General features: G+C 46.4%; 1 protein-coding gene across 1 annotated transcript in view; it reads right to left on the bottom strand.

Annotated features, from left to right (window-relative positions):
• Positions 1 to 18029, bottom strand: part of SETD2 (SET domain containing 2, histone lysine methyltransferase) — a 76068-nt gene that overhangs the window by 49854 nt on the left and 8185 nt on the right. The window contains exons 2-3 of the mRNA XM_064703749.1: positions 10763 to 10778; positions 1314 to 5662 (exon numbers count right to left, since the gene is read on the bottom strand). Coding sequence (XP_064559819.1) covers positions 1314 to 5662; positions 10763 to 10778 — 4365 coding nt within the window. The remainder of the gene's footprint in view (positions 1 to 1313; positions 5663 to 10762; positions 10779 to 18029) is intronic.

The following is an 18029-nucleotide window of genomic DNA, read 5'->3' as shown; positions in this document are numbered from 1 at the left end:
AGGTGAGACCCTGATATGATGAGGCAATGAGAGTAAGTAAAATATCCCTTTGGAATAACATAACATCTAAAGGGAGGAAAAAAGCTTAGACCAGACATATGACAAACCCACTTTTCCCTTTATAATGAACATAAAGCATTGGTGTACTCATTCTATTTTAACAAAGTTTAAGGCTTACAAATATTTTTCCACATTCAAAATGCGTTTCTACTGTTCTGAACTGTGATACTTTTGTATCAAAGTGACCACTGCTATGTACTAAAAGGAGCACATTCAGAACTCCAGTATCTGAGAAACCAAATATCTCCCTCCCCTCTCTGTCCACCTTGCCATTGACTTAACAGTACCAACTATTATTACATCCCTTTACCAAATTCTGTGGAACACTCCATCATGCACATACTCCTACCACTGCACTGCTGCTTCTTGATTATTCTTAAGATCCCAGCCAGGTGGAGAAACTCCTCCTCAATCCTTACCAGCGGTTTTTGGGAAAAAACGGAAAATAAATGTCTCAAGGTATGGATTGATAACCCTAGGGACAGGAATACCCAAGGACACTTGGCTTGGGGATGACTTTGTGATGGCAAAAGGTGATTTCTTAAAGAGAATTCCCAGGATATTCAGCTGTTTTTCCTTTCTCCTCCCTGTCTATGTTTATTTAGACACCCATATTTTAATAAGGCAAATTGGAGGGTTTTGTTATTTCAGCCTCTGCTTTGCTGTCAGGTGAGAGGATGAGAAAGAGGAGAAAATTAGAGTTAGACAAAAAGCAGGGCATCCACTGATTCATATTTTAGCTTCCATGAAGGATTTGGGGAATGCTCTGGAGTGTGGATCCCAACAAGACAAAAAAACTATAAGAAAAAAAAATAAAATTATGGCCATTAAATTTTACATAGCTCCTCTGAGATGATAAATGAAGACATGGAAGTAACCAAAGTCTTTGGAAAAGCTCCTTGTTTGTCCAAAAGCTTTTCCACACCCAGACAGAATTCCCTGTGCCAACAGCAAGGGAGCGAGCTGGCATTTGGAGACATTGAACAGGCAGGATCTGGTAAAGCTACAAAACAGGGTACAAATAAATCAACTTTTCCCTGTGATCCTCCCATTTTCCAACTCTTCTCAGCACTTGGGACTGTCTGGGCCAAACTGGGCGATTCTCTTTAGGAGAAAAGAGCCTGGGGTAGCTTTGCCAAATGTGGGAATGCAACATCCCTGCCCCTCCCTCCAATTTGCCCATAAAACCCCAACCAGCCTGGAACCAAATGGAAGTTAAATCCCAATTAAAACAAGGCTAAGGCAGCAGTTACCTCTCTGTCAAGTAGACGTTCTCCTCGATGAGGTCGAAGTAACAGGGCATCTTCCCCTGCTTGGCAAACTCCTTCCAGCGCTGGGGGTCCCTGAAGTCGTCCATGATGCACAACCTGCCCACCATGGAGGAATCCTGCGGCGCCGCCTCCACCTGCTCCCCCTCCAGCTTCCCCTTCCTCTTCTCCCCAGAGTCCCCATCGCTCTCCGAGTCGCTCTCCAGCTCCGGCCGCCTCTTTTTTGGTGGGCCTCGTTCCTTCACGTCGTTTTTCTCCAAAGCTTTCACCTCGTCCTTCTTCTCCCCGCCCGGCACCGGCTCCTTGGTGGAATTGCTGCTGATCTCGTGCGCCTGCACCGAGCCCTTCTCCTTCTGCCCGGGCACCTGGGATTTTCCAGAGGGGCTGGGAAAGCGGGGCTTGCACTCCTCATCCCAACGCTCATCCTCTTCATACTCCTCGTGGTCTTCCGTGAGGGAATCGGGCACCTGCCCTTGGCCGCGTTCGTAGCTGACCACGGAGCCTCTGCTGGCTGCCCTCGCATCCCAGTAACCGTTGCCTTGCCAGTAGCTCTGGGAGCTGGGATAGGCTCCTGGTCCTGGCTGGTACACGTAGCCTGAGTACATCCCAAAGCTGCTGTCTGGCTGCTGGTAGGTGCTGCTGGGCTTCTCTGTCTGGGAGAAGTCCCAGCCCGCAGCACCCATCTCCTCCGGGGCACGGAAACCATCCAGCCTGGAGTAGTCTCCGAGGCCGGACTGGTTCAGCCCGCCCTGCCCTTGCCGACTGTCAGGCTTGGAGGAGCTCATGTGGCACCGGGATGTGTCGGTGCTCTCCAAGCTCTCCGGGACACACAAGGGCTGCTCCTCCGGCCGGCCCGTGGGCCTACCCGTGGCCACCACGTCCGGCAGCGCCATCCTCTCCTCCGCGCCGGCTTTGCCGTGGCAATCGGCCGTCAGGTCCGCCTGGCTCGTGCTGTCCACGCCGTCGCTCTGCGCCTGGCACGGATCCGCCCGCAGCTCCTCCGGCTCCTTCCTGCTCAGCTCCGTGGAGGTTGCCGGACTCTTCTCCATCCCTCTGGGAGAACACCTGCTCTCCACGTGGGGACCACCTTTACTCCCCAGATTTTCCGACCTCTCCTCGTAGTAGGTCCTGCTGGGCTCGGGCCGCTCGTCATCCCAGTGGTCGGAGAAGCGCCGGTTGCTCCGGGAGGAGCCCGGGCTGCTCTCCTCCATGGCTATGGTGGAGTTCTTGGGAACCACCACGACCGACTGGAGCTTCTTCGGCGGCGTCCCATCATCGGAATCCGAGTCCTCCGTGTCGCTGTCCTCGCTGCCCCCCTCGCTGTCACTGTCCCCCGTGTCGGAATAATCGTCGTGGCCAGCGGGAATGAATTCCGAGGCGTTGCCGCTGCTGTCGCACGTTGGGGCTTGGGTCACCATCTCCGTGTCCTCTGCGGTGACAATGACATCGGAGGAGGGATACAAAGCGTCTGGAAAAGCCGAGGCCACCAAGGGCTCGCTTCCCTCATCCCTCTCGGCCGATACGCCGGGACACTGAACCCTCAGCTCATCCAGCTCAGCTCCCTCGGTGGAAACAGCGCTTTCTTCCACGACCTCTCTGCCGCGGCGCTCCAGCGGCACTTCCGAATAGTAGGAATGTTCATTCTGGAACGACGACTTGCCTCTTGCTGAGCCAAGATCCACGTGCTGAGCATCCAACTCCAGCATCTCCTCAGCTTCCGAATGCTGGAGCGGCTCCTGGCACACACCCGGCGGGGGCACGTCCCATTTGGAAGAGACGCTTTCCTCCGGCATGGGATGATCCGAGTGGAGCCTCTGGGAACAGCCATCCTGGGAGGAATCCCTGCTCGAGCTTTCTGCTGCCAGGCTGATTTTATGGGAAGGATGGCCGTGCTCATCCTCCCCAGCAGACTTGGAATGGGAATCCTCCGCGCTCTCGTAACCGCACGTCACCGTCTGCGGCTCCACCTGCACGTCCAGGAAAGCCTCGGATGTCACCTTCAAATCCGCGGGTTCCGCTTCGATCTCCACTTCCGAGTGGTACAAACCAGGGGTGGCATCGTCGGAAATGTAGCAAAAAACAGGTTCTTTGGTTTTGTCACACGGAGCCACCTCCTCATCCAGCTTCTGAAGGACAGTGTTAGTGGCATCTACATTCAGGGCAGGGAGAGGGGCGGCTTCCTCCGGCTGCTGCGGCTCCGGAGCCTCCGGGAACAGGAACAGGCTGTTGCACTCGCTGGACTGCACCCGGGAATCATCCAGCCCTTGCTCCTGGGACACGTCCATGCTCTCAAACCCATTGGATGGCAACGGATATGAGGGGCTGGTATTGACAGCAGGTGATGCTTCCGATGGACCCGGGCCGTGCTCATCCTCTGCTCTGCAGGCACTGGAGGGTGCCGGACCCTCGTCCTGACCCTCCGGGGAGCCGTTCACGCTGGATTCCGTGGGGAAACACGCTCCTAAGGGATCGTGCTTTGCCTTTAAGAACGTTTCTTGCTCCTTAACACTGTCGTGGCCTTCATTTGCTGCAAGTTCCTCGGATTTAGAGTTTGCCAAACCCGCCTTGGAGTCGTCAGCCTTCGGCAAAGCGGGAGAATCGCTGAATTGATTTAACGGAGAAAGTGTCTTTTCCCTTTCCAACTTTTTCACACTGGACACCCTGATCTCATTGTTCTTTACACAAGAGGTCTCTAAATCTAGAGAATTAGACTTGGACTTGATTTCTTCAATCGATTCTGTACAACAGAAAGAACTCTTAAATTTATCAGGCTTTGGTGCGGAGGCCTTGGAAGGGGTGGATTTATAGCGGGAGGAATTCACATTACTGTCGGGCTTGGAATGGGATGTCCCCTTCCGATAGCCCAGTTCACCGAGGGGAGAGCACCTTTTGGACACTTCACTTTCAGAAGTCCTTTTGGAATCTCGATCCGCTTTCGAAGACGACCTCCCTCGCCTGTCCACGTCGGCGTGGGACGACTCCGCTTTGCTGTCCCTGTCCGACTTGGAGTAAGAGGATCTCGAGTCTCTGTAGGAGGAGGAGGAATGGGAGGACGTACGCCGGGAGTCGCTGGACCTGGAATGTGTCCTCCTGTACTCATCCTCCGAGTCCGAGCTCTCCCGCGCCCGGCTGTCCGCGTACGACCGCGAGTAGCGCGACCGCTCCCGGTACGGGGAGCTCCGGTGGTACCGGCGCTCGGAGTCGTAGTAATGCGAGCGCTCCGACCTCGAGTAGGAGGAGCTGGTTCGGGAGCTGCGGTCGGAGCGGGAACGGGAATGAGAGCGGCTTCGCCTCCGCTCTCTGTCCGAGCGGGAGCGGGAGGACGAGTACCGCGAGTCTCTCTCCGATTTGGAATAGCTCGAGTACTTCTCATCCCTGTCCGACCTGGAGCGCGACGAGGACTTGCTCGGGTCATCACCGCGGAGGGACGTGGAGCTCCGTCTGGAGTCTCTCTCCTTTTCCGTGCTGGAGATCTTCTGCTCGTGCGACCGCTGGCTGGAGGAGGTCCTCACGGAATCCTCGTCGGACTCGGAGCCCTGCGGCGCGCCGTCCGACTGCGAGAACTTCCTCTTGGCCCCCTGCCTCCGCGAGCCCACGGGAGCGCCCTTCGAGCTGTCAGAAACCTCATCCTCCTTCCCAATATGGGAATCCTCCTTCGCCGGGGTGATCTCCGCCTGCTCGGGCGCGGGTGGAGCTCCGCGTTCCTCCGAGCCGCGCGACGCCGCCTCCTGCTTGGCGTCCGGCTCCAAGGGCGGCGCCTGGCTCGGCTCCCTGGGCACGGGGGCCTCGGCTTCGCCGGGCGGCGACAGCAGCAGCGCCGGCATCGGCGTCACCGTGGCTCCGGGAACCGGCATCGGTGTCACCGGAGGAGGCGGAGGAGGAGGCGGAGGAGGCGTGGGGGGGAAATCCACGGCCGAGGCCGCCGGTTCCGTCACCGGTGCCGCCGCAGCCGGGGGTGGCTTCGCTGTGACATTCAGCAAATGTTTTTTAAAATGAATCTTCCCCAATTCTACCTTCGGTTTTGGAGGTGAAGATTCCTCGGCTGAGCTGGCGGTGTCCCCCGGGTCCAGTTTGTTTTTGGGGTTAAAATCAGTCGGAAGGGGAACCGCCGGAGGGGTGGGAGTTTCATTTTGTTTCTCGTTTCCCAGAGCAGCCAGGAATCGATTGGGTAAAGTTTTCTTGGTTAAACTAAAGCTGAAAGACACTTTTTGTCTTCCCTGCTCCTCAAGGTTAACCTTGGTTTTGGTGCCTTTGGGCAAGAAGCGGCTCGAGGCGACGCCTTTGAACACGGGGCCTTTGACAAAACCGGCTCTCGGCACCGATTCAGGTTTGCCCTGCGGAAGAAAAAGAAGATGGAGTTGGAGGAATTGGATTTTGGATTTTGGGGGGGGTTTGAACTCAGTTCTGCAGCATTTCCTTTCACCTGGTGAATTTTTCATGATGATAAAAGAGAAATGCATATCCTGGGTCTGTCTTTATTGCCTGGCTCTGTCCTGAAAAAAATCAATTCCTCAGACTTCTCCAGCTTGAAACTAAGCCTCCTCTGAGGTTTGGGCTGAGGCTTTTTATCTGACTTATTAATGACCAAGCTCAAAGTCCTTTTATCATTTAATTCTTATTTTTAAAAAATAGAGTTCAGCTTACAAAGTTAATTGAGGGCAAAAATCTGGTTTGATGCTGTTTCTGTGGTCCCAGGCTACAAAAGATCCTGGGTTTTAAGCTCAAAGTGCATTTTGTTTATGTGAATCCACCTGGATGCAGCCTTCCAGGACTGGAGAAGCTCCAGGGAGAGCTCAGAGCCCCTGGCAGGGCCTGAGGGGCTCCAGGAGAGCTGGAGAGGGACTGGGGACAGGGATGGAGGGACAGGACACAGGGAATGGCTCCCAGTGCCAGAGGGCAGGGATGGGTGGGAGATTGGGAATTGGGGATTCCTGGCTGGGATGGAATTCCCAGAGCAGCTGTGGCTGCCCTGGATCCCTGGCAGTGCCCAAGGCCAGGCTGGAGCACCCTGGGACAGTGGAGGTGTCTCTGCCATGGCAGGGGTGGCACTGGGATGATCCTGAGGGTCCCTTCCCACCTAAATCCTTCTGGGATTCTGGAATTTGCTCCTAGCATAAACCAGACCAACAACAATTACAGCAGGAATTCAAACCCCATCCTTTCCCAGCCTTCTCCTGGTCATCACTAATTCCTGCAAGTTCCCAGGCTCAGGCCTAGACCAGCATTAATTAACAACTCCCCAAGAATTCCCATCAGGAGCCAGCGGTGCAGGATGACTCTGCCACCTCTGGATCAACCAACCATTCCCAGCTCCATGTCCTTCCCACCAGGAGCTTTGGGCTGCCTCCTGCCCAGGAGCTCACTCAGCACCTTCCAAGCCCAAACCCAGGAATTTTCAGAGCACACAGCACCCTGTATTCACCCATTTTGGGAATTTCTCCCGCTGTTTTAAATCTTAGAGCTCATCTGTGTCCCAGAGATAAAATCCTGGAGAAGATAAAGTGGGGAAAGGGCTTTGTTGTCCATAATCCCTATCTCCAAAAATCCAAATTGGATCAGAATCATGGAATTCCAGAATGGTTTGGGTTGAAGGGACCCTCAGGATTGGCAGGGACACTTCCACTGTCCCAGATTGCTCCAAGCCCTGTCCAACCTGACCTTGGACACTTCCAGGGATGCAGGGGCTGCTCTGGAAATTACATTTTTTGTGTTCACCCTAATTCCAACGGAAAGAGTCATTTCCAAATTGTCCAGAGCCAGGTTTTGCTGCTGCAGCTGTGCCACGAGCACATTGCTGGCAGGAGCAGCAGTTTCCTGCAGCCCTCTGTGAATTATTAAGGATTTTGTTATCCTTTAACTCATGGAACAACATGGAGCTGCCCTGGATCAAGGCACCACAGTAAATGATTAAATGAGACACTGGTGGGTTGGAAATCCTGTGTTTTCTGCACCCTGGGACATCACACATCCCAAAAATTCCTCTTTTTCAACACGTTGGGGGTTTCATTGTGAGCACCTGTTAATGGTCTACCCATGAATGATCCTGGTGACCCAATCCAGCATCTGGATCTGGATCTGCGGCAGCAAATTCCCTTCACTGTGGGAAAACTGGGAGCAAAACCCAAAAGCATTCCCTTGAAATCCACGGTTTTTATGAGGGGACATTTCAGGGACGATTTTAACGGAGTTTCATGGCTAAAAGGGAACCCAAAACATTGACTTTGGAAAAAAGGAGAATCCCCAGCTCTGGAATGGGCTCCTCTCACCACAACTCACAACCATCTCCAGAAAGCCCTGCTGGAATTGAAATCCCTGTTTTTCCAGAGAATCCACACATCACAAGTGTGGATTATTCCCCATTAATTCACGGAAGGATGAAGGACAAAATGAACACTACTGAGATCACCCTCCTGTAGGAGTTCAGCCTCCTCAAGAGTGAGGGAGCAGCATTTTGGGGGATTCCTGGATCCATTGTTATCCTCACAACCAGAAATTCCCCATTTTTTTACTCCAACCTGGGACAAGAGAAGGGAGCAGGTCCCTCTCCAACCATATCCCAAAGGAATCTCCACAGGTCTGAACCCAAATTCTTATCAGGGATAGGATTTTTAATCACATCAACTATAAATAAATTAAAAAAATATATAACTATATTATATATAACTATATAGTTATATATAATTATATTTATCAATATAGTATATATATAACTATATAGTTATATATTATATATATATATGATATATATATTATATATTATTATATATATTATATATATATATATATATATTATTTAATATATTATTAAAATATATAACTATATAGTTATATATTATTAAACCTATATACATATATATAGGTTTATATATAATATATATAATATATTAATATATATAGTTATATATATTTTTATATATATAAATATATATATATATATTTATACTATATATATAACTAAATAAATAGATATTTTTCCAGGCAAAACCACTGGAAATTCAGGGAATCAGCATTTCAGAGTTTTTCCTTCTCGCTACAACTTTGGTGCCATTATTTTAAGTGTCAATGCTTTGATCAAAATCCTTCTAATTTCAAGCACACCAGCTCTGAAATAAAGGGAATAAGGGGGTTTGGACAAATCCATCTTTTCCCAAATATGGGATCTGCAGGAAAAAAAGAGCTGTCACATTTCCATTGCTCCCCTTCCCACAGCAAATCAGCAGAGCTGACACAATCCAGGATATTTCCATGAGTTCACCCTTCCAGGGATTTTTTTTTTGTTTAAACAACAGCAAATTGAACAAAACACAATTCCCACAATTTGAAACACACTCCACAGGTGACTTGGTAAATGTAAAAAGTGGGAATTACAGAAAAACTCTCCAGGAGAAAAGGAATTCTTGTTCCTCTCCTGCTTTACAGAAAGGGAACGTTACCCAAAATGGAAAAAATAAAAAAAGCACATCCAAAATGATTAACAGCTCTCATTCCAAAGCCAGGAGATTAAAATATATCCCAGGCCTCCAAGTTTTCTCTTTTCCCAACAAATTCATTGAGTCACAGGCAGCAAAACTCATTATTTTTGCAAATTAAGTCTTTAAATAATCAGCACCAACCCACACCAAGCTGTGCCATCGCCTCCCGTGCGCTTGTGGCACCAGTGGTACTGGAATTATTGCCACTTTTTCCCAAATTTAATGGGAATTATTGTCCTTCCTTCCTAAATTTAATGGGAATTACTGCCCTTCCTTCCCAAATTTACTGATAATTACTGCCATTTTTTCCCAAATTTAATGGGAATTACTGCCCCTCATTCCCAAATTTACTGATAATTACTGCCATTTTTGCCCAAATTTAATGAGAATTATTGCCACTTTTTCCCAAATTTAATGGGAATTACTGCCCTTCCTTCCCAAATCCAATGAGAATTACTGCCCCTTATCCTAAATTTAATGAGAATTATTGCCCTTCATTCCCAAATTTACTGGGAATTACTGCCCTTCCTTCCCAAATTAAATGAGAATTTTTGCCCCTCATTCCCAAATTTAATGAGAATTATTGCCCTTCATTCCCAAATTTAATGAGAATTATTGCCCTTCATTCCCAAATTTACTGATAATTACTGCCCTTCCTTCCCAAATTTAATGGGAATTACTGCCCTTCATTCCCAAATTTACTGATAATTACTGCCATTTTTTCCCAAATTTAATGGGAATTACTGCCCTTCATTCCCAAATTTACTGATAATTATTGCCCTTTCTTCCCAAATTTAATGAGAATTACTGCCCTTCATTCCCAAATTTACTGATAATTACTGCCCTTCCTTCCCAAATTTAATGAATTACTGCTCTTCCTTCCCAAATTTAATGGGAATTACTGCCCTTATCCTAAATTTAAGGGAATTACTGCCCTCCTTCCCAAATTAAATGAGAATTTTTGCCCTCATTCCCAAATTTACTGATAATTATGGCCATTTTCTTTCCAAATTTAATGAGAATTACTGCCCCTCCTTCCAAATTTAAAGGGAATCACTGCCCTTCCTTCCCAAATTAAATAAGAATTTTTGCCCCTCATTCCCAAATTTAATGGGAATTGCTGCCTTTCCTTCCCAAATCCAATGAGAATTACTGCCCCTTATCCCAAATTTAATGGGAATTATTGTCCTTCCTTCCCAAATTTAATGAGAATTACTGCCCCTTATCCTAAATTTAATGGGAATTACTGCCCCTCCTTCCCAAATTTAATGGGAATTACTGCCCTTCCTTCCCAAATTTAAAGGAATTACTGCCATTTTTTTCCAACTTTAATGGAATTACTGCCTTCATTCCCAAATTTATGATAATTACTGCCATTTTTCCCAAATTTACTGGGAATTATTGCCCTTTCTTCCCAAATTTAATGAGAATTACTGCCCTTCATTCCCAAATTTAATGGGAATTACTGCCCTTCCTTCCCAAATTTAATGAGAATTATTGCCCCTCATTCCCAAATCCAATGAGAATTACTGCCCCTTATCCTAAATTTAATGGGAATTACTGCCCTTCCTTCCCAAATTTAATGGGAATTACTGCCCTTCATTCCCAAATTAAATGAGAATTTTTGCCCCTCATTCCCAAATTTAATGGGAATTACTGCCCTTCCTTCCCACATTAAATGAGAATTTTTGCCCCTCATTCCCAAATTTAATGAGAATTATTGCCCTTCATTCCCAAATTTACTGATAATTACTGCCATTTTTCCCCAAATTTAATGAATTACTGCTCTTCCTTCCCAAATTTAATGGGAATTACTGCCTTTTCTTCCCAAACTGAAGCAGAGGGATCCCAGAAAAGCACCCATTTGCTTTATCCAGCCCCTCATTCCTGGAATGCCTCAGCCAAACCACCCCAAGCTGGGCCCACAGGAGATCCAGCAATGCTGGAATTGCTTTCACTCACCTCATTTTCTTCTTCTCTATTGCAATCCAGCCAGGGGAAACATGGAAAAAAAAACAGGAAAAGAGGGTGTGAACAGCAGGTAGGAACAAGAAATGGAATATTGGACATCTGGATTTGGGATGGGAAGGATTTGGGACACGGAGTGAGGGAAACATCGATGGCGCCGGGACACAAACCCAGCTGGGAGGCTCCAAAATTCCCTGGAAAATTCCCCATGGATCAGGACAGAGCAAACCTTTTTGGAGGGAACTGCTGGCCTGGTGCTGTCTGCAGTTATTCCAACACAGGAATAAAAGCCTCAAAAACGTCACTGAAAAAGGTGGATTTGGGATTCTTTCCATTGGAATACTTCCCTGAAATCCTTCCCATCACTGAAAGTTTCTGCCTCTCATTAAAGATATTAACGAAGGTCTGGCTGCTGTGCATCTGCCCTGGCTATTTGCATAATTAATCCCTATTTTGGCAGCTTGAAAATGAATTAATTAGGATCGTTCTCCTCCGTGCTGAGCCAACAGGAAAGTTGGGTTTTCCCAGCTTTCCACTCTTCCCAAATTCCCTGCTCTGATCCCACAGGGAAGTTGTTTCTCCTCATGGAAGGAGAAGGAACAGAAACACAACACTCTCTCCTTGATTTGCTCAATCCTTGCAGAGTGTCAGGGAATTTCTTGGCCCTACCAACACCATCAACAATTCCTCTGTCATGGATCCACCCAAAATCCCAAATCCTTCTCCAACACAGCCCAGAGCTGGAATTCTACATTTCACCAGCTTTTATCCAGCGCTGCTGCGGTGACAAAGCCAAAGATTCCCCACAGAAAATTCCATTCACTCACTATGAGTGACAAAAAGCCAAGAGTAAGATTCCCTCAGAGCAACAAGATTCAGAAAATTCACAGATTCCACCTCAAGAGTGACAAAGCCAAAGATTTCCCACAGAAAATTCACAGATTCCACCTCAAGAGTGACAAAGCCAAAGATTCCCCACAGAAAAATTCACAGATTCCACTCAAGAGTGACAAAGCAAAGATTCCCACAGAAATTCACAGATTCCACCTCAATGAGTGACAAAGCCAAAGATTTCCCACAGAAAAGTTCACAGATTCCACCTCAATGAGTGACAAAGCCAAAGATTTCCCACAGAAAAATTCACAGATTCCACCTCAATGAGTGACAAAGCCAAAGATTTCCCACAGAAAAATTCACAGATTCCACCTCAATGAGTGACAAAGCCAAAGATTTCCCACAGAAAAGTTCACAGATTCCACCTCAATGAGTGACAAAGCCAAAGATTTCCCCAGAAAATTCACAGATTCCACCTCAACGAGTGACAAAGCCAAAGATTCCCCACAGAAAAGTTCACAGATTCCACCTCAATGAGTGACAAAGCCAAAGATCTCCCACAGAAAAGTTCACAGATTCCACCTCAATGAGTGACAAAGCCAAAGATTCCCCACAGAAAAATTCACAGATTCCACCTCAATGAGTGACAAAGCCAAAGATTTCCCACAGAAAAATTCACAGATTCCACCTCAATGAGTGACAAAGCCAAAGATTTCCCACAGAAAAGTTCACAGATTCCACCTCAATGAGTGACAAAGCCAAAGATTCCCCACAGAAAAGTTCACAGATTCCACCTCAATGAGAAATACCCAATTCTGGAAGAAAAAAAAAAATCAAAATTTTCACTTGGGAGCAACACAGACGGCACAAGAACCACCCAGGCCCGCACTGAAACCATCCCCAGCCAGATGGGAGCAAAGGGAAGAGCTGGGAACAACTTTCCCCTCAGGAATATCCTCCAAAAAGCTCCCATCCAACTGATCCAGCTCGTTAAAAGACCATAATTAATCCCAGAGCAGCACCAACGGGGGTTGATTCCATCAAGGAAAACCCAAGGCGGGAATTCCGATTCAATGGGATCAGGCAGGGCAGGAATTCCAAACCCCAAAGGTTCACTTCCACTGGAATTAAGGCCCAAAAGGAGCTTTCAATTTCAGGATCACCAAAAGAAGAAGAGTTTGGGACTTTCAGTGGTTTGGTTGGAGGTTTTGTGGGGTTTGGTGATTGCATTTGGTGATTCCAGGGAGATTTTCCAGATATCCCAAACGGATGCAGCAGAGATTATGACCACCAAGTGGAAGTTGAGGTTTTAAGGCAAAAATAATTCTCTTTATACATAAAAATCCATCTTAAATCAGCTGTATATCGGGAGAGAGGTAATTAAATATTGTATTTATTGTTAATGACAAGGATAATTAATGATGAGGAGAAAAGAGAGTCAGGATCCTTCAAATCCCACAGGAAAAAAGAGAGGAAAGAGGGGATCCCATCCATGGAAGTGTCCAAGGTTGGACAGGGTTTGGAGCAAACTGGGATAGTGGAAAATGTCCCTGGGTGGGACAGGGTGATCCCATTCCAACCCAAATAAAAAATAAAATTAAAAAAAAAAAAACAAAAAACAAAAAAATAGAATTCCAAAATTAGGGAAGGCGCCGCCGCTCCCTCAGGAACCCTGTGCCAAATTGATGCACTAATTTTGTTAAAAAACAAAAATTAAGCACCAATTAAATCCCAGGAAAAGCTTTTCTAAGGCTACAGAACCACATTTACACCAAAATTCTTCACATGGGTCACATTTCTATCAATTTTTTTTTTTTTATATGGATCTACATTTTCAACCAAAATTATTTCTCGGAGGCCACGTTTCCACCAAAATTCCTTACATGGAATTTTCCTGACATGTATTTTGATCTTACATCGATTTTGACCAAAACTTTTTCTATTTAAACTTTTATCAGCTTCTCTCCTGATGGAAACATCCCAGTTTTGTCCCAGGAATGGTGATAAAAAGGAAAATTTTGTTTAAATTCCAGGGTTCATTTCTTGGTGCTTCAACAGGTTGAGCTGAAGATTTTTCTCTTTTTTAAACGCAACCCACACAATAATTGGAATTTTATCCTGGTTTTCCTTATGCAAAAGGAGCAGAAAAACGCCCTCAGGCTTCTGAAGGCTAAAAGACAAAACTTTAGGAGCTTCATCTCCCCTAAATCCTGAGGTTTTTTTGCTTTTCTTCCCTTTAAAAGAGGAAAATCTGGAAGCTTGGGGCTTTTCTTATCTGAAAAGGCCCATTCCCAGCAGGAATTCAGCAATTCAGGAATTCACAGGGATCCATCTGAAAGCCACCTCAACCTCCAAAGGAAGGGGAGCTCAGCTCAGGAAATTGGGATTTCATTGGGATTTGTGCAGGCTGGGTTAGGCAGGAATATCCTGGATGCAATTCCATGGATCATCACCCACAGCAGGAAAATGGGAGGCAACACCACCAAAGCAAATTCCAGGTGGAAATTCAGGATTCCAACGGGATCCTGGAGGCCAAAAGGAATTTTTGAGCATTTTTCCTGGATGCTGATGGAGAGCTGCACCCATGGGAATGCAATTCTCTGGAAGCTGGGGAGGAAATTCCCTCTCTGATGAACAGAATCCCAGAATCCCAGAATTCCAGAATCCCAGAATCCCAGAACTCCAGAACTCCAGAATTCCAGAACTCCAGAACTCCAGAACTCCAGAATCCCAGAATCCCAGAATCCCAGAATCCCAGAATTCCAGAATCCCAGAATCCCAGAATTCCAGAATTCCAGAATCCCAGAATCCCAGAATCCCAGAATCCCAGAATCCCAGAATCCCGAATCCCAGAATTCCAGAATTCCAGAATCCCAGAATCCCAGAATCCCGAATCCCAGAATCCCGAATCCCAGAATTCCAGAATCCCAGAATCCCAGAATTCCAGAATCCCAGAATTCCAGAATCCCGGAATTCCGGAATTCCGGAATCCCAGAATTCCAGAATCCCAGAATCCCAGAATCCCAGAATCCCAGAACTCCAGAATTCCAGAATCCCAGAATCCCAGAATTCCAGAATCCCAGAATCCCAGAATCCCAGAATTCCCGAATCCCAGAATCCCAGAATCCCAGAATGCCAGAATGCCAGAATGCCAGAATGCCAGAATCCCAGAATCCCAGAACTCCAGAATCCCAGAATCCCAGAATTCCAGAATCCCAGAATCCCAGAATTCCAGAATCCCAGAATCCCAGAATCCCAGAATTCCAGAATCCCAGAATCCCAGAACCCCAGAATTCCAGAATCCCAGAATCCCAGAATCCCAGAATTCCAGAATCCCAGAATCCCAGAATTCCAGAATTCCAGAATCCCAGAATCCCAGAATTCCAGAATCCCAGAATCCCAGAATCCCAGAATCCCAGAATCCCGAATCCCAGAATCCCAGAATCCCGAATCCCAGAATCCCGAATCCCAGAATTCCAGAATTCCAGAATCCCAGAATCCCAGAATCCCGAATCCCAGAATCCCGAATCCCAGAATTCCAGAATCCCAGAATCCCAGAATTCCAGAATCCCAGAATTCCGGAATCCCGGAATTCCGGAATTCCGGAATCCCAGAATTCCAGAATCCCAGAATCCCAGAATCCCAGAATCCCAGAACTCCAGAATTCCAGAATCCCAGAATCCCAGAATCCCAGAATTCCAGAATCCCAGAATCCCAGAATCCCAGAATTCCAGAATCCCAGAATTCCAGAATCCCAGAATCCCAGAATCCCAGAATCCCAGAATCCCAGAACTCCAGAATCCCAGAATCCCAGAATCCCAGAATTCCAGAATCCCAGAATTCCAGAATCCCAGAATCCCAGAATCCCAGAATCCCAGAATTCCAGAATCCCAGAATCCCAGAATCCCAGAATCCCAGAATTCCAGAATTCCAGAATCCCAGAATCCCAGAATCCCAGAATCCCAGAATCCCAGAATTCCAGAATTCCAGAGACCCCAAAGCTCATCCCAGGAGCTCCTTCCACTATCCCAGGCTGTTCCCAGCCCTTGGGAATCTCCAGGGATGGAATATCCAGAGTTTCTCTGGGAAAACTGCTCCAGGAATCCCTTCCACACCTTTATTCCCATTTTCCCTCCATTCCCACCCTCAGGACCGAAGGATTTGCTGCAACACCCCCAGGCCTGAAGTGCTCCTGCTCCTTTGTTTCTGAATCCCAAAGTTGGGATAAAAACCAAGGGAAAAAGTGCAGCTGTCCCTGCGTTTAATGGAATATTTTCATTTTTTTTATTTTTAATTCATATTTTCATATCCCAAAAACCCCACGCTGCAAATGGAGGATGGACAGCAGGAAAAAGAGTTGAGAAGGTAAAAAGCAATCCTGCTCCTTCCCAAAAAAAAAAATCCCATGGAGAATGGAAAGGCAGAAGCACTCAGGTGAGGAGGGAAAATCCCTGGAAAAAATCTCATTTATTTAAAGGAGGTGGAATCCGAGCTGAGTTTCCTGGGAAATGAGGTCAAGGCAGCTCCCAAAATGCCCAAATTCAGCTGTCCTGCTTCCCAAAATCCCCAAATTCAGCTCTCCTGCTTCCCAAAATCCCCAAATTCAGCTCTCCTGCTTCCCAAAATGCCCAAATTCAGCTCTCCTGCTTCCCAAAATCCCCAAATTCAGCTGTCCTGCTTCCCAAAATCCCCAAATTCAGCTCTCCTGCTTCCCAAAATCCCCATTTCCTGCTCTGGGCATGCCCAGTGAGGGTTTGGAGCAAGGGAAGGGACACTGTTGGATATTCCAGGGAAAGGAGACAAATCTATTGAAAACAGGGATTTATCCTTTCCTTTATAAAAATGGGGAGAGGCTGAGTGACTTCATTTATCAATTATGCCATAATTTATCTAGGATTTATCCCATAATGGAATTATGGAATAATTCTAGGATTTTAGAGATGTACAAAGAACCCCAAAATTCACATTAAAACCCAGCTGTAAAAAAACCCCTAAAATTCACATTAAAACCCAGCTGTAAAAAACCCTAAAATTCACATTAAAACCCAGCTGTAAAAAAACCCAAAATTCACAATAAAACCCAGCTGTAAAAAAACCCAAAATCCACATTAAAACCCAGCTGTAAAAAAACCCAAAAATTCACATTAAAACCCAACTGTAAAAAAACCCTAAAATTCACATTAAAACCCAGCTGTACAAAGAACCCCAAAATCCACATTACATCCAAAATTCCATGGAAATTTTGGACACAGGTGTGGGGAATTTCTGGGATCAGAACAGCCAAGGGCATCATTTCATTCCAGGTTTTCTCCCTTTATTAACAATTCCTAATTCAAATTAAAACTGTCCTAAAGTCAAAGTTATGCCCAGATTCAAAGCTCAGTTCCACCACCAAAATATTTCCCCTACCAGCACAAAGCCACTTCCAGGACTGGAAATGCAGGAATTAGTGGGAATAGTAGGGAAAAAATCCCCAATTTTTATCATTTTGCTCAAATCCCAAAATTATCTGTGCCCAGGTAAAGTTCCAAATTTTAAGTTGTTTTTTTCTTCAGCTGCTCTTTGTAAATTCCTCAAGTGAAGTTTGAACAGGTTTGAGAAGGAAAAGGATTTCGGAAGGGAGTCCTGGAACCTTGAGGAATTTCAGGATTTTCAAATAAAATAAATAATGAGAAAAAAATTCCCAGTTTACTTACAATTGTTGCTGACAGGGATTGATTCCCAGGGATGGGAATTGATTCCCAAGGATGAGGATTCATTCCCAAAAATGAGAATTGATTCCCAAGGACTGGAATTCATTCCCAAGGATGAGGATTCATTCCCAAAAATGAGAATTGATTCCCAGGGATGAGGATTCATTCCCAAAAATGAGGATTCATTCCCAGGGATGAGGATTCATTCCCAAATGAGGATTCATTCCAAGGATGAGGATTCACTCCCAAAAATGAGGAATTCCGAGGATTCATCCACGAAGGATGAGGATTCATTCCCAAAAATGAGAATTGATTCCCAAGGACTGGGATTCATTCCCAAGGATGAGGATTCACTCCCAGGAATGAGGATTCATTCCCAAAAATGAGAATTGATTCCCAAGGATGAGGATTCATTCCAAGGATGAGGATTCATTCCCAAGGACTGGGATTCATTCCCAGGGACTGGAATTCATTCCTAAGGATGAGGATTCATTCCCAAGGATGAGAATTGATTCCCAAGGACTGGGATTCATTCCCAAGGATGAGGATTCATTCCCAAGGATGAGGATTCATTCCCAAGGATGAGGATTCACTCCCAGGGATGAGGATTCATTCCCAAAAATGAGAATTCATTCCCAAAAATGAGAATTCATTCCCAAGGATGAGGATTCATTCCCAAAAATGAGAATTCATTCCCAAGGATGAGGATTCATTCCCAAGGATGAGAATTGATT

The sequence above is a fragment of the Zonotrichia leucophrys genome, chromosome 2 (assembly GCF_028769735.1).
Source record: "Zonotrichia leucophrys gambelii isolate GWCS_2022_RI chromosome 2, RI_Zleu_2.0, whole genome shotgun sequence".
NCBI lineage: Eukaryota > Metazoa > Chordata > Aves > Passeriformes > Passerellidae > Zonotrichia > Zonotrichia leucophrys.
Note: the sequence above shows the minus strand (reverse complement) of the source record. Positions and strands in the feature narration are given on the sequence as shown.